This window comes from Protopterus annectens, chromosome 2.part1 (assembly GCF_019279795.1).
Source record: "Protopterus annectens isolate FY-2018-M chromosome 2.part1, PAN1.0, whole genome shotgun sequence".
Classification (NCBI taxonomy): domain Eukaryota; kingdom Metazoa; phylum Chordata; order Ceratodontiformes; family Protopteridae; genus Protopterus; species Protopterus annectens.
The window spans coordinates 1,401,086,700-1,401,110,384 of record NC_056729.1 but is presented as its reverse complement, the minus strand read 5'-3'; the positions used below and the strand labels follow the sequence as shown (position 1 = coordinate 1,401,110,384).

At 39.7% G+C, this 23,685-nt stretch overlaps 1 protein-coding gene across 1 annotated transcript in view; it reads left to right on the top strand.

The window, feature by feature from the left end:
• The window catches only part of DTNB (dystrobrevin beta), a 2,387,431-nt gene that overhangs the window by 2,230,483 nt on the left and 133,263 nt on the right, over positions 1-23,685 (top strand). Inside the window, exons 18-19 of the mRNA XM_044062883.1 lie at positions 11,737-11,766; positions 14,606-14,765. Of these exons, the coding sequence (XP_043918818.1) occupies positions 11,737-11,766; positions 14,606-14,765 (190 nt within the window). The remainder of the gene's footprint in view (positions 1-11,736; positions 11,767-14,605; positions 14,766-23,685) is intronic.

Sequence of the window (23,685 nt, the reverse complement as noted above, 5' to 3'; positions counted from 1 at the left end):
CATTCCCAGAGGTAGTTGTCCCTAAATGCCCTATATACCTGAATAAGATCTCCTCTTAAATATCTGTAAGAGACACTGTACAAGTTCAGATATTTTAGTCTTTCATAAAAATGTATATTTTCACATCCATGGATGCCCTTGGTATATTTCTGCTGTGCTCTTTCCAGTTTATTCATGTTTTCCTATAGGGCTTCCATATTGTTATTCCATACTCAAGTTTGGGTCTAATGTAACTAACAAACAATGACTTCATTATGTTTGATTTCCTAGACTTTATAAATTATTTTATACAACCTATAGTTCTGTAACTATCATTAGCCAATTGGTTGATATGATTAGAAAAACTCATAGATGAATCTACCCATATACCCAGGTCCTTAAATGAGTCTACAGCTTCAGTCACTGTGTTCTGTATTAAATGTTCACCTTTCAGTTTATGTCTCCCAAATCTCATATGCTTAGTTTTTGATGTATTTATCAACATATTATTCTCCTGTGCCCAAATGGTCAGTTTAGTCAAGTTATTTGGCCTGGCTCTTAGCATAGAGGACAAAAGTGCTGACTTGTTAATGAGCTGCTTCCTGTTCCAAAGGTACAAGGTACATGGGTTAAAGCTTTCCACCTTCATTTGGTTACTGTGCCATAGAGACCAGATTACATAACGTTTAAATCTTCACCCCCCCCCCATGCACAAGGTACATGGTTCAGTCCTGACCTATGGCCAATGAGGGGAAAAGTTATATAGCCTAACTGCTTTGGGCTCGAACTGTGGTGTACAGTATTTTCTAGATAACGGAACATGGATCACAGACTGCACTCTGTGTCAGGACATGCACTTGACAGTGTAAAATATGATTCTAGGTGGTTCAGTCATGTTGACTAGTGTTTTCAAAGTGGCATGGTTATTTGCCGGGGATAAGTGGGTTGAGGAATCGGCTTGCTGCAACCTACGCCAAAGATCCATGCTAACAATGGGAAGGGTGTATGTGCCCCTATTAAAGCTCAGCAGCTCTGGGTCAGTAATCTACTGGCTGGTGTGTAGTTGCCTAGCTTGAGTTACCTGGGATAGCTATACATAAAACCAATCAACCTTGCAAACATGAACTAAGAATTGCTACACTCATTGTAGGTTCACTGACAGGACAGAGCTCTGATGTGGATGAAGTGATGGTAAGAAGAAGCCTGGATATCCTATGTGTCCAGCAGGCAATATGGAAGGACAGTGCAGCAAAGCCCACTGGCTTGGATCCAGAGTCTACTATTCAGGAAGGGGGACAGGCTAGAAATGGTGTGGGAATTGTGGTGAGGGAGAGGTTTCAAGTGAGGGATGTTATCAGCATTAGTAACAGACTCATGGCAGTCAGACTACAGTGTAATGATAGGGCACTATTCATATTCTTAGCCCATGCCCCACAGCAGGGTTGTGATAGTGAGGGGAAAGAGTACACTAAATACAGCAGGACCAACATGAATTGTTGATAATGGGTGATCTGAATGCACATATGGAGATAGAACAGGATATGAGGACTACATTCATTCATATGGGAGGGGCAACAGGAATAAAGTAAGAGAAGCCATTATAAACTGCTGGCAAATGGCTTGATGGTGACCAACACATGGTTCAGCAAGAGAGAGAGAGTCACACTATCACATACGAGAGTGGCCAACTTTCAACTCAGGTAGACTTCCTGTCTAGTAAGAAAAGGGCACTGGAGTAGAATCTGAGATTGCAAAGTTGTCCCCAGTGAAACAGTCGGCACAGCGCAGCAACCAATGGTTGCCATTACCAGCAGAAAGCTGTGGTCAGAGAATGCTCTAAGTTCAACTGAGACCAGGCTGAAGACCTGGAAGTTAACAGGAGAAAAACAACTGTTCAAGAAATTACTGAAGTTTCTAGCGCCTGAAGAAGAAGAAAAGGAAATAGGTATATTTGAAGATGGGCAGTGCCTCAAAACAGCATGTGTGAGGACTGTGGAACAAATATACAGCCAAGCCAGATATGGAATAAGGTACATATGAAAAGATGGTTGTGGATTGCAGAAGTCCAGGAAGTCCTCAAACAAAGGAGGGATGCAGGAAAATGTGGGAGACAGAAAAGACAGACAAGGCTAGGAAGGAATACTGGCTGGATAGCATAAAGGCTGAGAGAGGAGTTGCAATAGCAAGAATAAGGCATCAAAGGTACTTTACCAAATTCTGGAAAGTGACTCAGTAGATAGCTCAAAAAAACTATATCAGGTTGTAAGACAAAGGCAGAAAGATAAAGAAGATAGTCACACACACTTCATAAGGGATGCCAGCAACAACCTGGTTACCAGTCCACAGGACATCAAAGGTAGATGGAAGGAGCACTTTCAGCAGCTTCTGAATAAAGAAATCCCCACAGACACTATACTGCCCCAGACACGGCCTAAGATTAAAGAACATGAGGAGCCCGCCATAGAAGAAGTAAGAACAGCACTAAGGAAAATGACATCAGTTAAAGCAGCAGGCTGTCATGAGGTCACAGCAGGTATGATCAAGATGCTGGGTGAGATAGGGGAGAAATGACTCACATCAGAGTGGAGAAAAAGGCATATCCCAGATGACTGGGGAATAAGCATATTGGTGCTGATGTCCAAGAACAAATGGGACATTCATAACTGTAGTAGAAAGTAAGATGGGGGTTGAGGAGTTCAGATCAGGATGCAGCACAGCTTATTCACCATTAGCAATGTGACAGATACAGTACTTGATTCATAGATTGTTACTAAACTAATGACCCAGTGGACCTTTTTAAGGCTAGCCAAGTTTTCCTGAAAGAATAATAATGTCCTGTGTCCAAATAGGACATTGAGGGCCAGGCATCTATCAGCTGCCTCTGTCCGTAAGGGACATAGCTGCCAGGCCCAGTGTAAAGTTCCTATTTCCCATCCACTGGTGTGGGATGTTCTGAAATTGGGTAATAGATGAATTCAACTTCACTTGGGAATCCTGCTGCATAGGAGGGGCAGTCTCTGGGACACATATCTGTCTCTCCAGCATTTTCCATTTTAAGTCGCAGCCACAACTCAGGTCATTAGACCTTGTATTTCTGGTTCTGTTTGGCTTACAAATATGAAGGAGATTCGTAACCCACAGACATCGCCAATATCCTGGCAGACAGGTTCAGTGCAAACTTCTCCACCCCCTCCCCCCCAAAAGAGCAAGTATCTATCCCGGCAGAGGGCTGCCTCCCAAACATCTCAGATGCTCAGGTGAAGGCTGCCCTCTCCAAAGCAAAAAACACTGCTTCCATGGGACCAGATGGCGTCCCAGGTCGCGTCCTACATGAACTACAAGAGGAACTAATCCCTCAAATAAAATAGCTATACAATCTCAGCCTCACTACAGGATATGTGCCCACAGAATGGTGTACAGCAACAGTGGTCCCACTCCACAAAGGTGGAGCCTCTACGGACCCTGGAAACTATTGCCCCATAAGCCTGACTAGCTTAGTCTGCAAGGCTATGGAGAGGATCATCATGGAGCTCATAAACAAAGACATTGGGGACCTACAGACACTAGATCCTACCCAGTTCGGCTTTGTCAAGGGCAGATCCTGCCTTTTGAACCTGGTTGACTTCTTTGAAACAGTCACCAAAGCCATAGATGAAGGGAAGGTAGTCCACACAGCCTTTCTGGACCTTGCAAAGGCATTTGACACAATACCCCACTCAGGCATCATAGATAAGCTATCCAGCTTAAATATAAACCCCTATGTCACAAGATGGGTCGCAAACTGGCTCAAAGACAGAACCCACAGAGTGAGAGTTGCTGGAGCCATGTCAGACTCGAAACCGGTCACAAGTGGCGTCCCACAGGGTTCTGTCCTGGGACCACTCTTGTTCGGTATATACTTTTCCGAGGTACAGGCAAACGTGGGAGGACTATGGCTCACCAAGTTCACTGACGACTGCAAACTGGGCGCCATAATCAACTCTCCAGCTGACACAAACATACTTCAAAAAGGTCTCACAGAGACAGATAACTGGTGCCAGTGCCATGGTTTAAAGCTAAATGCCAAAAAATGTATAGTCATACCCTTTGGCAAAAACAATGTGCCCACAAATTACCACATAGGTGGAAACCCATTAAGTACAGAGAAAGTTATTAGGGACCTGGGGAACCAAGTTGATAGCAATCTCTCCTTTGAAAACCACATTGCCAAAGTGGTTAGAAAGACCTTCTACATAGCCCACCTCATCACGAAGGGTTTCACATCTAGATCAAGAGAGGTAATCGTGCCCCTTTATTCATCCCTCATCAGGCCCATCATAGAATACAATGCCCCTTTTGGGATGTACCTTACCCGACACCTGCAGCAATTAGAAAGACCCCAAAAGTATCTCACCAAGAGGATCAAGGGTCTCAAACAGATGCCATATGCTGCTCGGTTAAAAAAACTCCAACTCTACTCAGTTGCATACCGCCTACTTCGAGGCGATCTATGCCTGACATACAAAGCTATGTCAAATCCAGAATTAATGGACATGCTCCACCACAGTAAATCTAAATCCCTTAGAGCCACATGCTCGAGGGACTTGAACCTCAGCACAGAAATAAATAGAACTTGCTGGAGGGACAGGTTCATAACCCAGAGGCTCCCTTCGCTCTGGAATAGAATTCCAGTTCATGTGAGGCAGAGCACCTCACTGAATCTCTTCAAGAAGAATCTCGATAAGTGGATGGGGGATCGTAGGTTTGTCCCAGGGATTACTCCCGTGTCACTATTAAACAGAGGCACAGTAAACTAAACCTTAAAAAGGGCACAGTATGCTCAAATCAAGGGATGGCGTAAGCCATACAGAATCGGGCTAGGCTTATAATTGCCCCAGGGCAGATAGCCTAGTATGAACCTATGAACCTATGTAAGTGTGGGGTTTGCAGATGCCTTGTAAGCCATGCACAGATCACCACTCAGCAGTCTGTAGGAGACTGAGCAGAGGGAAAGGGCTTTAAGGTGCTCTGTGTAAGGCAGGTTAGTTATGCCTTGTATTCTTTTTGTAAAAAAACTGTCAGCTTCTGAGGTTGCTCTGGTTGCTGTCCTATCCATGGTCAGGTACATACCAAACGGAGCATTGTACTCTATGATTGGTCTGATATGGGCAGAGTACAGTGGGATGATGACATCTTTGGACCTAGGTGCCATGCCCTTACTTATAAGTTGTGCAAGATAAAACTAGTTCTTCACCACTGTGGACCAGACGGTGGTCGAAGATAAGGCTACTGTCTACATGAGCACGCAGATCCCTAACCACTGGGTCAACTCTCAGGGTTGTATTATGAATATGGTAATTAGCTAGGGTGGTTGATTTTCCAAAGGGTACAATTATGCATTTCTTAGCATTGAGTTTAAGACCATGGCTTTGGCATGATTTGTTGGTCAGAGATAGGCCTACTTGAAGAATGCTAGAGTCTGCAGGGGAGTCTATGATAACCCCCAGTTTGCAGTCATTTGCAGACTTACTCAGCCATAAAGCTTCAGCATTTGCTTCCACTTCAGAGAAACAGATATCAAAAAGGAAGAGGGCCCAGTACTGAGCCTTGGGAGACTCTGCTAGTGACTGGTCTGTTGGTGGAGGTAGCCTCACCTATTTTGACCTCATGGATCATCATATCAGTGAGTCAGTTGGCTGTCCAGCAGGTGATAAAATGGTTTATACCTAATTTAGTGAACTTGTCTATAATGTCTGAGTGGGGTATTGTGTCAAAAGCCTTGGTCAGGTCGAGGTAAGCTGTGTGCACAGTCTTTCCCTCATCCATTGATTTGGTGAAGCTCTCAAAGATGTCTACCAGATTTAATAGGCATGATCTTCTTTTAACAAAGCTGAACTGTAATGGGTCCAGCATTTGCAGGTTACCTATGTCCTTGGCCTTGCGTATGAGGCTGGTCAGACTTATGGGCCTGTAGTTACACAGATCAGTGGTTGGACCTCCTTTGTGCAGGGGAATGACTGTAGGTATCTTCCACTCCTTGTGCAAAAAACCTGACTGCAGGCTCCGGTTGAGAAATGATTCAAGTGGACCAGAGAGGTCATGTTTCATGCTATTTAGTAAGCATCCCAGGATGTTATCAGGGCCCATTGATGCAGTGTTTTTGTCCTTGAAAAGTGCATTGAAGGCCTGTTCCCCATTAATGGTTGGGGGAATTGTAGTATGTGGTATTTCCTTTGGACTATCGGGGGGAGAGTGGGGGGTGGGTTTGAGCTATAGCCAAAAGACTGGTAATGGCCTCCAGTTCATTGTGGGTGATGCCAGTTACAATAGGTTCTGAGCATTGTTTGAGTAAATACTGTAGAAAGCTTTGTTGTTGTCCTTTGCCTGAGAAGCTATTTTTTCTTTAAATTTAGCATTTGAAGTATTAATTTAACCCTCTTAGCTGCCTGTTTAGATTGATCGGGTGGGGGGGGTTAGAATGTTTGGCTTTGTTCCTGTTACCCTTGGCCAAATTTTTTTCTTTTGTTTTTTGATGGATTGATATTGTGATTCCACCAGGGTGGCTTGTCTTTTCAGTTTGTCTTATTCTTTATACAAGTGGGCGTAGCTTTCTCTATACAGCTATCAGTATGGTTGTACAAGGATTTTGTAAACAGCTCAGCATATGCTGTGGTGTTTACTGGGTTTGAGGGTGCTTGGTATTTAGCCAAAGTCTGACTTAGTAAAGATAATTTAGCTTTTGAACAGTTCCTAAAGGTTTTGGTTTGCTAGGTCCCTATATTTAATTTTTATTTCAGGCAATATTGCCTTACGGTCAGATCTGATGAGCAAGGGCATTACATTGGGTGTGGAATATTGCTATGCCATGTTTGTCAGTACAAGGTCAATGATGTTGGTACCCCAGTAGGAGAATGGACCAACTGTTTCAGGATAACATCAAAGGTTAGTCACTAGATATTTACCTTTTGCATCAGGCCTGCTTGCAGGGGAGCACCTGTAGCAAGTGCATTCTCAAATACTTGGAGCAGGGCCTTCTGTCTGACTTCACTTCATTGGAATGGCAGAACTCATTTTATAGCAACAAAATGGCCAAGACCGTTCCGTTTCTTCCAACTGACTCAGATGACAGCAGTGAGAGCATTCTCTAGTCTACTACCCATTTCTCTTGCACCAGAATGTGACATAGCTGCCTCTTAATTTCAGATGGCTTAAACTCAGTCTGTACTCAAAACAGTCAAGGAAATTTACTTCTTGGAAATCATATTTATCAGTTTAGACAAGGTCCTTTGCTTGGTTTAAGAAGAAAGGGAGAAATCCAATTTTCTACCTCATTCCACAAATCATTTAGCACGTGTTGGACCTGTTTAAGAAAGGCTTGATATACTCCTCTGTTAAGGCACCTCTTCCTTGACATCTCTGCTTCCATCCATGTGGAACTTCTTAGTAACCACTACTGTGAATTCCTGAAATGCTTTCATATGATAATTATCCTTTGCCTGGTGTCATAGACAAGTTAAAACTGCCTTTTTCTGCCAACACATCTGAATTTGGATATCTTGTCATGAAAGACTGTTTCCCTGGTAGCAATTAGCTCAGCATGAAGGATCTCCAAGCTGAAAGCTGTGATATGCAGGAAGCCTTACACAAACTTCCAGATTCCAAAAGGACAGAGTATTCTTGAAGACTAACCCTTGTTTAATGGCCACATTTTTCCATATTATCCCTTAATCAATTCATGTAGTTACTGGTCTTCTATTCAAAGCCTGAAAGTAGGTGAGGGAGGATTTTACATACCAAAGGTGTGTATAAACAATTAAGATTTCTATGCCAGCAGGCTGAAGGACTTCAGACACTTCAGACAGGCTAAGTTTTTTTGTTTCTTTTATGGAATTATACAGGGGACAAGTAACTAAGCATGCACTTTCCAAATAGCTGGTAAATTGTAAAACTTTATGGTATGACAAGTATGGTAAAGTCTTAGCTGAGTAAGTCAGAGTCTACTCAGCCATGCCAGCCACTGACGCCTTCTTTAGGAATTTCCCTGCAAAGATTATTTGTGAGGCCACCACCTGGACATCCTTTCATATATTCTGTAATCATATAGACTAGATGCCCAGTTTGGAATGATGTTAGGATTTATTATTCAAGTAGTATAGGGCATATTGTAGGTCATCCACCCATGTTGAAGGAAAGGTACTACATTACTTGGTATTCTCCTGTTCTTCTGATGAATGGTTTGCAGAAGTGACCCTTATGTTGAACAGAAGCAAGGTTTTGGGGGGGGTATCATTATTACTTTAGATGCTCCAACAGAAGGATCATTGTTGCAAGAGAAACTCCCTCCGTCTATCCCCTTTGGTTTGGTTCATAAATTAGGCCTGACAAAATCATATGTATATCCCTGATATTAGGTCAAGAGTGTACCTGTATCTATATCAGAATGATGAGCTATGTAGTCTTAAGAATATGTTTTACCTCATTTATTAACTTGTTAAACATCAGGCATGTACTGTTTTTGTATTATGAATGCAGTTGGGAGGTGAGTCAGGTTTGAGAAGACGTTCAGTGAGTCAAGGGACTTGCAGGAAGAGAGTAGAATGATTTATTTTTTCCCCATCATAGTCTGTGTGTGTGCGTGCGTGTGTGTGTTAGAGACAGGTTCCGTTATACAGGAAGCATCCCCCAACCCTGGGAGGGTAAAAGGCTTACTTATATTCCTATGGTCTGTATTGGGATGGGGAGGATGCAAATATATTAGCTAGGCATACAGAAGCATCCAAGATAGCATGATGGCACTGCATATCATCTTACAGTGATAGTGGGAGGAATGCAGGTACTTGGTATAGTCTCCTAAATTGAAGGCTGCTGAGTTGCAAGTTATAGGGTAGAAGGAAGTGGTGTACAGATTATAGTATGGCAGTTGAAGGTTGAGGGCATGCAGTCTCCCAAAAGTAATTTTACAAATTTTGGTTGAGGTACCCTTTAGATCGGTTTACCTTTCAGTTTATTATAAAAGTGTATTGATAACTTATTTCACTGACTAGTTGTCAGTACCAAAAAATAACAATGATAAAAAAAGACTTCCTGCTTTTGGCTGTCTTACCTTCTGGCGATATCTGACTGTTTTTAAGATCTGTATTGAAGACTCGTGTTCTTGCAGCTCAATCCTATTCATCAGGTAACTGTCATATAGCAACTTTCTGATTCTAATATCAGTGGTTATGGTGAGCACCATTACACAACTGCTTCTCTGTAAGCTGGTAAGCACCATAATTGGACTTTATTGAAGTTATGATAGAAAACAAGCTGACCTTCTGAGGTAAAGCTTAAGAAGTTTCAAAATGGCATCCTTTACCGTGTAAAATAAAAAGGCAGTTTAACTTTGTATGCTTAGCTTAAGGTACTAACTTCATAGTTAATGTTTTTAATAGTAAGCATAAATAATGAATGACCTGAAGCCTTAGTGGATATACAAAAGGTTGTGTCTCATTCCAAAGTGTTGACATAAGCAGGCCACAGAGCCATCCATCTTTTCTGTTTATGTTGAGGTGCTGATTTTACTTTTAAACATAGCAGTTGTCTGCTTCATTGCGAAGAACATCACAGTCTTTACTGTTTAGCAGAATCATTCCCTGCAGGCATGCAGACAAAGAGATCTCACACAGACTGTTTTTTTTTTAAACAAGAAACATCTTTATTAAATTATCACATATGACTAAGGCAATCATAGTTATATAAATGAAAACAAACCATATTGACATAATTTTAGTTGCCGACGTTATACGTCGCTTATAACCTGTCCAGTCATTGTCAGTCAGACATTACACAGCTCATTCAAATCCTGTCTTCTTTTAAACCTCATTCCTCTTCTGCATGTACCATTCCCACAATTCCCATTTTTCCTATGTAATTTGCGCCTGGCCTTTTCTAAGGATCCCATTTCCAGTTGTTTTATCTCTGTTACTATATTCACTACTTCTAGCACAGTTCCATTTTTTACTAATTGCTTTTTTCACAGCCACCATAATTAGACTCAGCAAGGTCTTACTATGTCTAGGCAATGCTTGACTTTTAACAGTTTTGTCTTTCAAAATGGAAATGTTTTTTATCCAAAATGGAAGTCAAAACATGCAACTCTGGCAGAGACTGTCTTGGACTATCCAAAAAATGCTGCTGTTGTGTAAGCCGAAATGCTTAGCTTAACTCTTGTGATTCATTTATTTATTTGCAATAAACTTCCACTGGATAAAATATTGAATTGGTTCTTGGGAAGCACAGCAGTAGCATTTATTTAGATTGTTAGTAGTAATATTTCACAACATAATTAAACAATCTTGAAGTATGTTACAATGTCATAAACTGGGTAAAATTTGTCCGCCTAACAGAACAGAGAAGAAACTGGCAGTGTGTGTCTGCCGAGATGTGAAGGGGGTTGATAGTGGGAATGTACAGATCTGTTTTCTTAGGTTGATTTCTTTTACTGTGTGCGTAAGTGAGACGGGAACTAAATGTGCATTTCTTTGCAGATGACAAAGATCTGTAGTACAGTGGACACACTAGGGTTTTGAAGAGAACAGTACTTTGCAAGAATTAGAAGAATGGAAAGAGATTTTGCATTCATACACACATGATTGTCCACACATGAGATGCTTTAACATCTGTCACAACACCATCACTTTCAAATTTTTGTTTATAAAACCATACCAAGCCGTTGGCTTCTTAAGGAGGGCGAACAAGCAGTGCCAGTCTGTACATCCTCCCAGTGGGATAAGAAAACAACACCACTGCTTCTTTATTCTTTTCCTGTTGAATGATTCTTACAGCAATCTGGGCCCATTTTTGATTTTGGATTGCTGGTGGCACAGCTTCTGTGCCAGTGGGCTGGCATATCTTGCAACATACATTTTTTTGCAAATACTTAAAAGATCATAGCTTTAATCCTTTGTACTAACATGGATCCAGGCACCTTGTGTGGGAATAGAACCCACAGCCATCTGATCTTTTTAAATCAAAGGTGAGTATGTCACCAGTTGAACCACTGCTATATTGAGTGTGCATTATACAGCACAAGCTCGATCTTAGTTAAGCACTATGACGTGCATATTAGTAATTGATATGACAAAGCAGAAAGGGTGGTGTATCCGCTTTGCAGGTATATTTTGCATTTTTTGAGACCCTGTGTTTACAAATACAGAACTGAGTCTGTGTGGTGGAGGGCAGTCAGAATTGCACTGGGTCTGCACCAGACACCTTAATTTCTGTTAGCACACCAGTTGAAGTATGAGCTTAATATGAAGTGGCTTGATAAAGACTGAACAGGTGTACTGCAGCTGTGCCTTGCATTTGTGTGTAATCTGTTCTTTCAGTTGCACTTTAAATATGTCCCATAGTAGCTACTCACCACACAGTTTTTAGATTAGATCACTTCTGGTAATCGTTCCTTAATGGTGACACTGGGTTGATATGTGTAGTGTATCTGTTTATACTATGTAGCAATAAAATTAAATTGACTAGCATTGCCTCATAGCTGCACTGTATCTTTTTAATATCATTGCGACATCAAGTTACTGCTGGATTTCATGCAGCCTTAGTAATATTTGAAGTACAGTTTTGTATCTTACAAAGACAAATGCGAATTTTGTTGGTTGTCTTTGGTGCTGTAAAAACACAGGGCTTAAGCATTAATTCCTTAGACTAACAAGCTGTTGTCATTACCCATTTCATTCTTAAGGAATATTAATGTGTGGCTTCTTTTGCATCCTGTCTACATGCTTGCAGGAAGCAACAGCCAATCAAACAGCTGAAAAGGTAATGCATGGCTTCATATTTTTCTCTATTGTAATCTAGGTGCCGTTGTCTCAAAATGTTTGAGATTCTGAAAGGAAATTTGCAGGAATAAAAAGTCCCATTTACACCAGTATCAGATTTATCAGAAGCTGAGCAGGATGACTTCTTTGCAGAGTCTACATGTCTTTCCTGTGTGTACATGGGATTTTGCTCAGTGCTGTGGTTTTCACTCACATCCCACATCCATACTGAAAGTGAATTGCTGATCCTCTAAATTGCTTTTATGTTTGCATGCAGCTGTATGTGAGTGCATATGACGCCAGCAGTAGACTGGTGTTCTATCCAGGATTAGATTCTCTCCTTTATACCCACTGTTTGCCAGGATAGGCTCACCACTAATCCTGAACTGGATAAAAAGGGTACTGAACCAAGAAGAAATAAATTAATGAATGGTATGAAAATGAATATGTGCATGTTTGCCTCTAGGAGGAACCTTCTTAATTAAAAAAGAAAGTATTGTAAGAAGTCAGTAGCAGTAGTCTTCAGATGTGTTACGCCATAAAGCTTACTGAAGTAATAGTCCTGCCTCCTGAGGTGGCAGAAAATAACATACATATTTTAATAGGGTTAAAGCTAGATTATTATTATTATTCTAATACCACAGCCCCTACTTACATACTGTATGACTGAAATCACTTGGCTGAGCCAAAACTCTGTGGTCACTTTTGAAAGAGGGCAGCTGTGTCTAATAGTGTGATTAAAAACATCGATGTAAAACAAAATGCAGAATTTAAATTAAAATAATTTGTTTCTATTTTAAAAAGCAGCTTCATTGTGTTTGGTTCATAGATAATTACTCTGATGTTGATCTGTGAGGATCCTAAGAAGCCTGGCCTTACATTCCCATTGTAGTTTTTAGTCATTATGTTTTGCATACGAGTAACTTGTAGAGAGGCCAAAGGTATTTTGGGACATTTACATGTTTCCCATATCCATGAGGGACAGGGTTACTAAACCACGGATAAATTTGCAGTAACTCATCCATTCATTAAAAGAACATTTGAATAGAGTTAAGAGAAATACTTTGCAATACGTGGACTGGAAAATGGTTCCATAGAAGTATTCTTTTTGATACAATAATCTGTCCCTCCAGCATGTTCTATTTATTTTGCAAATGAGCAAGTATTTATGACACCACTGGACTTGCAAATATGTTATAGGTCTGACAAAACAGAGTCTGTTGACGCTCTGAATGTAAAGCAGAGGTCACCTCTCAGTAGCCTGTATGATACCGAGAAGAGGAACAAAAGTATGAGATGGTCTGTATAGTTTTTACGTTTTAAGCCCTTTTTTTTTTCAGTGAGAAATTGTTGTGGCCATTTCAGTTGTGACAGGTGTTTGGAGACATACATACTGCAAGGGGTGTTATACTCAATGATCTGTCTGATAAATGCTGAGTGCAATGAAAAAAATTTACATCCTTGGATCTGGATGCAGTACCTTAAGAAATAATGAAAAAGGACTTCCTTACAGCAGTGGCTATGTGGTAATCAAAGGACAGTTCATTGACATCCTAGGTTGCCAAATCCCTAATTATGGGATCACTTTTCAGGGGTGCGTTGTCAATATGAGAAAGATATGATTAAGCATTTCTTGGCATTTCATTTTAGTTTATGTTTTTGACAGCACCTATTTCTTTGGGACAAGCCCTCTTTTAAAGATCTTGATGTTCTCTGGGGAGTTTGTAGTGGCACCGACTTTGCAGTCATCTGCAGACTTGATCAGCCACAAACCCCATTAACTTTGATCTCTGAGAAGTTAATGCCAAAGAGGAATGTCCCAAGAACTGAACCTTGCAGCACACTGCTAGTGATAGGTCTTTTGCAGGAGGTATAGATGTGCTCCCTAATTTCCTTGTTTGTATTTGTGAGCCAGTTTTCTATCTAATAAGTTACATAGGTATTGCTATTTAGCCAGGAGAGTTTATCTGCAATAGCTGACTGTGAGATGGTGTTAAATGCACTTGCAAGATCTAAATATAATTGATATTAATGTTAGAAATGTACTGTGCAAAAATATTTATTCTAAAAGCAATACTCATGTCATGTTTATATGTGGTGCCTTTCCTTTTGTCTGTTGAGATGATTTTTCAGAGTGAAGCATTAGTTGTATGTTTACAAACAAGGCCATTTTTGGAGGGTGAAACACATATAAAACAGTCATTATTTCTGGTCTTGCTCATTAATGGATTTGCTTTCTTACTGTTAACCTGAAAATGCTTTAGAACCTTCCGAGATCTAGTATGTCTCTCATAAGGAAGTATCTCAGTGTATGATGAACTAGGACAAAAAAATTACAAGGGGTGTTACACTCAATGATCTGTCTGATATATGCTGAGTGCAATGAAAAAAAATTACATCCTTAGATCTGGATGCAGTACTTTTAGAAATAATGGTTAAGTTAGCAGAAGGTAAAGGACTCCTCACTTGCTAAAACATGCAGTGGCCACAGAATATTAAGACTTAAAAAAAAAAAAACTGAATTAGGTAAGTCATCAGTTGGGTTCTCCCTACTTATTTAAATATTGAGTAATCCCCAAATCTTTTCTGGTTGGGGTAAAGTTTCTTCATTTTATTACTGGGTAGTACTGTCTGTCTGCATTATTTTGAATAAAAAAATAACAGTAGGAGAACAGCATTTGACATCTGGAAGTAACAACTGACTGATGTTAAATTGCAGTAATAGGACAACTTGCATTTTTTATGGAACAAAGAATCCTGTGAGCCACCACTAAAGTTTAATTTAAATAAAAAACAAGTTATCATGAGAAGAAGAGTATCACTTAGTTTATGTTTTACAGGCTCAAGCAACAAGTTCGCCTCGCTCTTCCCCCAGTCATGGCTCTGGCCGTCCAATTCCTATGCCTGTCAGATCAACGTCAGCTGGTTCAACCCCTACCCATGTACCCCAAGACTCACTGGCTGGAGTAGGTGGGGATGTTCAAGAAGCATTTGCACAAGGTGAGTTGGATTGACAGAGCATTTCTTCATGAAAAATGCTTCGTATGCAAGACAGATGGGCAGTATTGGCCGCTGAACTTCATGTTGTAATGTGCTTTCAGGCGGCTACAATGTTTTGTATTAATGATGAAGACCAGTTTGTCAGTCATTCATATTTTTCTGTTTATGGGTAAGGATTTATTTCTTGTTACAGAAGGTATAAAAAAAATAACAGGGAGTGTAGTGCTCAGAATGATATTAAAATGATGTCTCACTTTAATCCCATCGTGGAGTCTGGTTTACTCAGTATTGGAGAACTGGTGACTGAGTGGTATTGTTTTCTGTATTTAGATTGATTTAAGTCAAAGAAAATATACAGTTGTTAGTGGAAAAAGCAAATGATCCAAGTGCAGCACTTAAAGAAAACCTGGCCATAATGGAGAATACTGTACCACTTTAGTTTATCTTCAACAATGTATTTTGAGAGCTGCCGTATCATTCTGACAACTTTGGGAGACTGGAGGAGCAAGGGGCTCCTAGCAACAGCACACATTTGCAGTTAGTTTGACAGGACCCATGTCACTTGGCTACCTTTTTTTTGTTACTTCCATTTGTAAGGGAAGTTGGCATCCTTCTTTAACCACCTTATACTGTGAAGCTTATAAAAATATTAGGTGGAGGGAGTTTGAGCTGGGTGATAGCCCCTTCTCCTTACAAATAAAAACAAATAACCTGTCTAGCTATTCATGTATCTGTCTGTCCGTCTTCCTCTCTGTTTGTCAAGCTGTTTAACTTTGTGTATCTCCCTACCCATATCTCTGAATCAAAGTAATGTGAGGAAAATATGTCCATCTGTGTGTGCTTTGTATACAGCTACCTATTGGTCCAAATAAAAATAATAATAATAATAGTAATACCAATAACTAAACAAAACTTTTAAACTTGTAAAACGCAAAAAACACTCCGTGGATGAAGACTTCTACAAGATTTATTTAGTGCTTTTGTCAGCAGTACACCATTGACTTCCTCAGAATAACAAAAATTGATGGTGACAACTTCCTTTTTATATAAAAATATTGTCACATTATCAAATTAAAAAATAAAACATTATTAAATATCAACAAGCACGAGTACTAAACTTGATAACTTTAAACTTTCTATGAATATTGATTTTAAAATCACATTTTTGCACATCTTTATACTACTAAAAATATACAACTATATTAATATTATGTATGTGTAAATGCATGTTAAACTCACTTATAGACGCCACACATATAAATCCAACCTAACTTATTGTATACCAAATGACAATAAATAATTAAACTAAATAATTAGGTTGCCAATAATAAAAGACTTACCACATCATCCTATACATACAAATTATATATGTGTATGTGTATAATGTTTAAAAAGACTACTCTGTCTTTCCACGAAAATCCACTAAAACCTATACTATAAGTGGAAGTCATCTTTAAGTTTAAGAACACTCGAAATGGATACATTTTCGTTAAGCTCAGGAACTTGCATAAATGTGATTTAGTGTTTTTTTTTTGGGGGGGGTTTATTTTTCGTTATTTTGTGTTTCGCAAAAGTGCATTTTCGAGAAAGTGCACTTTCTCAAAAGTGAGTTCAATGGTTTACGTTTCGATGAAACGTAATTTCGATGGATCAACATAGATCTATATCTATATATATATATATATATATATATATATATATACACACACATATATACACACACACACATATATATATATATATATATATATATATATATATATATATACACACACATATATATATATATATATATATATATATATACACACACACACACACACACACACACATATATATATATATATATATATCTCCATTGACAACTCCTTCCCATTTTTGCACATGCAGTCATATATATATATAGTGACAATATATAGCACCAATATATACACCCTACTAACACACACACACACACACCACCCACAATCACAGCTGTGGCCATATATATATATATCTCCATTGACAACTCCTTCCCATTTTTGAAATGCAGTCAGGAAACCCACAAGAACAGTGACAATCATGCAGACTCCACACAGACGGCACCCCAGCCGAGAATCGAACCAGGGGACCTCTTGCTGTGATACAAAAAATATACATATAGCTATATCCATATATATATATATATATATATATATATATATATATATATATATATATACAGATATAGATAGATACAGCTATAGGCATAAATATTTTTGCTAGTCCAGAGAGGCACAAATATATAAACATAGGCTTATAACTCTATTTGGAACAAAAAAGACAAATAAAATTAAAAGCCGCACTTATTGCCTTCTCAGAACTGCAAACACATTTTTTCTTCAAATCTTTGTTTTTATTTTTTGTTGTTACATTAAACAAATTATAAAATACAGTACACAATAACAGATGATAATACATTGAAAGTAAACCATTTACAAAGTTAGATGAAGCAGCTGTTCATTCTAGTAATAGGCAAGTATCTTTAAAGTTCGTTGTCCTTTAGTAGTATTGCCACCAGTCTCCTCCTCCTCCGAGTCTTACTCCACTGTGTTCTCTAATGGTTACATGTATATATGATGCATACAAAGATGAGAACCGTCATGTCTTGTCAAATGTAATTAGAATCCTGTCATTATATTGTAGCACTATTTGGTTTTGTATTTTGCATGTTTTTCTTTTTTCTTTCTCTGTTAGCTTTTCCTGTATTCTATAACACTGTGTAGTTATCTAATACATTCTGACTATGTGCAGAAAGCTACATTGCACATAACAATGTTAATATTGCCATATTTCTCATATATCTCTTCATCTCATTCTGCTGTCCATCTGTGTCACTCTTCATGTTGAGAAAAGAAATTTTTTTTCATAGTACCTTTTCATCCACCCAACCAGCATGCAGCATATATATCTAAAAGTCTTATTCCAGCTCTGCATCATAGTTACTTCATCAGATAAAACTCCATTTGTTTTAACAAGTGGTCTGTTACACACACACGCACACAATATATTTGCAATGCTGTTTTATGAAAAAGTGTGAGAGTGAGCATACCTGTGCATGCAAATATCTGTATGTATCTGTCTATAGCTAGCTATCTATATATATATATATATATATATATATATATATATATATATATATATATATATATATATATATATATATATATATATATATATATATATATATATATAAACCCACAAAGCTAATAACTCTGCTGGTGAATCCCTGTTTGCCAACTTCATTGGAAAACATGGAATTCGTTAACAAACTATATAACCCTACAATCCTCCAAAAGTCTCTTCAAAGAAAACCTCAAACAGTATCTCAAAGTGAATTGGCTATGCCCATGTAGCAACCCTGATTAAGTTATAAACTAAAAGCATATTCTGCAATTATCATAACTTGTAACTACATCACCAAGCTCTGCTTCCAATCTGATGTCTCTTACTTTTAATTGTCTGTCCATGAGAATTGTGAGTCCCTACTAGGGAACACTACTAACCCATTGTATATAATCCCTTTGTTTTTATAATTGTTTGCTAACTTCTGTGTAATCTATGTAAGTTTGTCTGTGGAGCTTTTCTCCCTGGGCCTCCTCTGAAAATGGACATGTGTCCAGTCGGAGTATCCCAGTAAGCAAATGTAAAATAAATATATATATATATATATATATATATATATATATATATATATATATATATATATATATATATGTATATGTGTTTGTGTATGTATATATATATATATATATATATATATATATATATATACACACAATGTGTGTGTATGTGTGTACATATATGTGTGTGTGTGTGTGTGTGTGTACATACACATACACACACACACACAATAGGCAGGTGGAGCTCACTGATAATTTAATTTTGTTTTTAGATCAATTAATTAATCTGGTATTGCATTTAGCTTATTTCTCTCAGCTCAAAGACAGAATTTTCTGTTAGTAATTTGATCTTTAAAAGAGGTTAGACATCTGCTATGAGTATGCTGCATAGTGTTCTTTTATGTCAAATTTGTACCGTCCTGTAATGTTAGGCTTCTCTAAGAACGTTACCATTTTCTTCAGTTGATTGTGATTTTTCTAGAAGTTGCATCTGTCTTCATATGATTTATTTTTTCAGGCTCTGCATTAGTTAAGTGTGACAAAATTTGCCATGATTATATATTTTTTCTCACAGACAGACATATAGTACAGTTCTGTTGCTGATTCTACCAGCAGTACTTTTGCAGTTTTTGTGTTCCTCAAAACTAACAATGTATGTTCCTCCCTGTGAAGAAGATATTTGATTAAAAACAAAGTGATCTGCAGTAAGGCCTCGAAAAGATTGTTTCTTATGCACTTTATAGGCAGCAACCTAAAACAATGAGATACTTTTTAGAGGTACAAATCTCACCTTAAAATGTTTATCTCCAATAGTTGTGTGGCAGTTTGGTTCAGACATTTAATAATAAGGTTTGTATGCCTAGAACTTGCAGCCATCTTGAGTTTCATCCATAAAGCCTCAGTTTGCTGACTGTGTTACCCTGAGCAAGTCAGTTAACCATACAGTGATCCTGGACTTAGGCTGAAACTGGTCTGTGTGGGTCACGGATCTGTCACATTTAAGAAAGGCATTATGTTTTGTTTCAGTGATTTGGATAAAAATGTGATAAATGTTTTGAGATTGATGACCCTGATTCATAGGATCAATGGAGATTACTAGGCTGTCAAAACAGAGGTCATTTTATTCCTAGCCATTTCAACCCAGTGTAATACTGTGGTACTAGTCAGTGCCCAAGATTGCATTTAGTGATGACTGCCTATGTCCAGGAGGGTTGTGGGCACTATCCCCAGTAAGAATTTATGGTGCCCCCACCAGTCATCCAGGTTCCTCTTCAACAGTGTAATAGAAGTGCTCTGTTTCACATGAATTGGTAGCCTGCTCCAAAGATTGGGAGATAAATCTGTCCCTCCAGCATGCCCTATTTAAGTTGCAGTCCATGTTTATGTACTTGGAATGGGTAGCCCTAGACCCATTATTATTATTATTGATTTGAGACGCACAGTCTGCCTCCTCTTTCTGGATCAGTTATGGGGAGGGGAGTGAATAAAGAGATATAAGTAGGCTGTAGATGTTCATAGGTTCATAGGTAGATACTAGGCTATCTGCCCTAGGGCATTTATAAGCCTAGCCAGAGTGTATTTGGCTTCCGCCTCCCTATTAGATTAGCCTACTGTGCCTCTGTAAAGTAGGTCACAGAAGGTACCCTTTTAAGATTAGGTTACCGTGCCTCTGTCTAGCAGGGACACAGAAGAGATCCCAGTGGTGAATTTGCGATTTCCCATCCACGCGTCCAGATTTCTCTTGAAGAGGGTCAGCGAGGGGCTATGTCTAACATGAATTGGGATTCTATTCCAGAGTGAGGGGAGCCTCTGGGAAATTAATCTGTCCCTCCAGCATTTCCTATTTATTTTTGTGCTGAGGTTTAGGTCCCTGGAGCGTGTAGATCTAAGGGACTTGGATTTTTTGAGGTGGAACATGTCCATTAATTCTGGGTTTGACATGGCTTTGTACGTCAGGCATAGATCGCCTCTGAGTAGGCAGTAAGCAACTGGAGTTTCTTTAGTCAAGCTGCATAGGACATCTGTTTGTAGCCCATGATCCTCTTGATGAGGTACTTTAGGGGACTCTCCAGTTGCTGCAGGTGTCGGGTAAGGTACATCCCAAAAGGAGCATTATATTCAATTATGGGCCTGATGAGTGACGAGTAGAGGGGCACAATGACCTCTCTTGATCTAGATGCAAACCCTTTCGTGATAAGGTGGGCTATATAGAAGGTCTTTCTAACCACTTTGGCAACGTGATTATCAAAGGAGAGATTACTATCTACGTTGGTCCCCAAATCTCTAATTACTTCTTCCGTACTTAATGGATTACCACCTATGTGGTAATTTGTGGGCACCTTGTTTTTCCCATAGGGGATGACTATGCACTTTTTAGCATTTAGCTTGAGGAGATTTGATTATGGCCCCCAGTTTGCAGTCATCTGCGAACTTTGTCAGCCATAATCCCCCCGTGTTAGCCTGAACCTCAGAGAAGTGTATACCGAACAAGAGAGGTCCCAGAACTGAGCCCTGTGGGACGCCACTTGTAACTGGTTTGGATTCGGACATGGCACCTGCGATTCTGACCATGTGAATTCTTTCTCTGAGCCAGTTTGCAACCCATCTTGTGATATAGGGGTTGATATTTAAGCTGGTAATCTTATTTATGATGCCCGAGTGGGGTATTGTGTTAAAGGCTTTTGCGAGGTCCAGGTAGGCTGTGTGGACTACCTTGCCCTCATCTATGGCTTTGGTAACTGTTTCAAAGAAATCAACTAGGTTTAAGAGGCAAGATCTGCCCTTAACAAAGCCGAATTGGGTAGGGTCCATTGTCTAGAGGCTCCCAATGTCTTTGTTTATGAGTTCCATGATAATACGCTCCATAGCTTTACAGACCAGACTAGTCAGGCTTATGGGGCGATAGTTTCCGGGGTCCATTGTGGCACCACCTTTGTGGAGTGAGACCACTGTAGCTGTACACCATTCTTTGGGTACATATCCTGTAGTATGGCTAAGTTTGAACAGTGACTTAATGTGAGGGTTCAGTTCTTCTTGGAGCTCGTGTAAGACACAGCTTGGGACACCGTCCAGTCCCATAGATGCTGTATTTTTTGCTTTGGAGAGGGCAGCTTTCACCTGTGCATCTGTGACATCAGGGAGGTTACATTCAGTTGGGATAGGCATTTGCTCTTTTGGGGGGAAGGGGGGAGAAGTTTGCGCTGAATCTGTCTGCCAGGATGTTGCCTATGTCTGTAGGTTCAGTATATTTTGTACCATTATGCAACAATTCAGAGCATAACTGGGAGTTTCCTCCCATGTTCCTGACATAACTAAAGAAGGCCTTGTGATTATCTTTAGTGTCTAGGGCAATTTTTCTTTAGAAGCTGGCCTTTGATGATTTTATGAGGGATCGAAGTTGCTAATACTGATCAGAGATGCCTTCCCTTTTTGGGATTTTGCTCTGTCATATAGTAGCTTCCTCCATCTGTTGTATAGCTTATTTATGGCCGGGGTCCACCAGACCGGTCTTCTGTTTTGTAGGAGTGAGTCTTGGTTTTATTTGGGATAGCACGATCCATGCATTCCTGCAGGTGCTCATAGAATGCATTTGTAAAGGATTCTTCGGATTGGGTTGTATTATGCTCTGGCCCAGGGGCTTTGAAGGATTCCACCTCAGTCTTGAGAAGTGCAAAGTTGGCTTTTGAGAAATTCTTTACAGTGATTTCCTTGGCTGGGGGTGGGAACGGGATATGGATGTCCAGGGAAATTTGTTTATGGTCTGATCTTACCAATGAGGGGTTTACCTCTGGTGTGGAACATAGAGTCCCCATGTTGGTGATGACCAGGTCCAGTATGTTGCTCCCTCTTGTGGGAGTGGTGACCAGTTGTTCCATTGCGTTTTAGTTTATAAATTCAAGGAACCATTGGGCGAGGGTGTTTGGGCTTGAGCAGTTTTCCCAGTCAATGCTTTGGTAGTTGAAGTCACCCAATAACATTGTGTTTGGAGAGATCTTCATATTCTCCAGTGTTCTCAGGAATGCCAAGTGGGGTTTCTGTAATAGGGAGGGTGTTCTGTAGCAGGCAATAAACTGAAAGGCAGTTTTGCCCGATGTTAGTTGCACATGGATGGTTTCCAATGCTTCATGCAGTGCCATTAACCTGGAGGTGTAGGTATCTTTGATGAATATAGATACTCCCCCTCCTTTTGTGCTTCGGTCCGAGTTTTGGGGCCAAAACGCATGGTATGAGTTATAACCTGGTAGTACTGGGGTGCTCTCAGGAGCCTTGAACCAGGTTTCTGTTACTGCACAGACATCGATTTTCTCCATACTTCGTGTTTCACTGTTGCAGTCATTACATTTGGGTAATCTGCTGGCAGGTTGCCCTCAGTCAGCCTGAATAACAAAGTCTTGGGTCCTGCTTCGGTTGCTGTCTCCTCTTCCATGACATCAGGGGTATAAAACATGCAGCTGACGCCATTTTATTCAGTCTTTCTTGCCACACGGTGCCCGAAGCAGAAGCAGTTCACAAGTGCTGGTCGGCCGACTCCTGAAATTTTCTTATTCGAGTTTCAGAACCAAAGTCTTCAAACTAAAGCTAAGTACCCTGTTGGGGAAACTTTTTCTTGCTCCTTACCGATGTTAGTAAAAGTTAATAATTGCATTACTTGTGGGAAGCAAATACCTCATAAGGATTTTCATTTGTACTGTATTCCTTGCCTAGGCCCTGATCACAATGTGCCTTGCTGTCGGTTTTGTGCTAGATTTAACCAATGCACTATTAACCGTCGGTATATTTTTGCTTCTAAATATTTTGGTTCAAGATTTAATTATCCTGAAATGTCGTCGGTTAGCAATCCAACTACAAGAGTTCATAAAAAACGCAAAGAAAAAGACAAAGACAGACCATCAAGGTCCAAAACCAATGATGAAGCTTCTCCTAAGCCAGTCGCTGGTTCGCCGATACTCAGTGAGGCGCTTTCGCAGCCCCTGATACCCGCTACTTTTGAGTCGCAGGCCTATACCGAGTCTGTTATGCTGCAAGATCCTCAGAGTGGTGAACTGGCGGATGTCTCTTCCTTTGGATGTGTCCGGAGCTGCTGAGCAGGCACTGGCTTCTGAGGGTGTTTTCAGGCCTCAACATTTTTATATTTAACTGACGCCAGCAACAAAAACAAGGTCTAAAACAACTTCTATATCTAAACAGCCGACACATGAGCCACGTGCTCAGGCCCCTATGCCTAAAAAACAGATGATCAAAATGGCTGAGGATTTAATTACCTTGATCAGGGGTTCCCA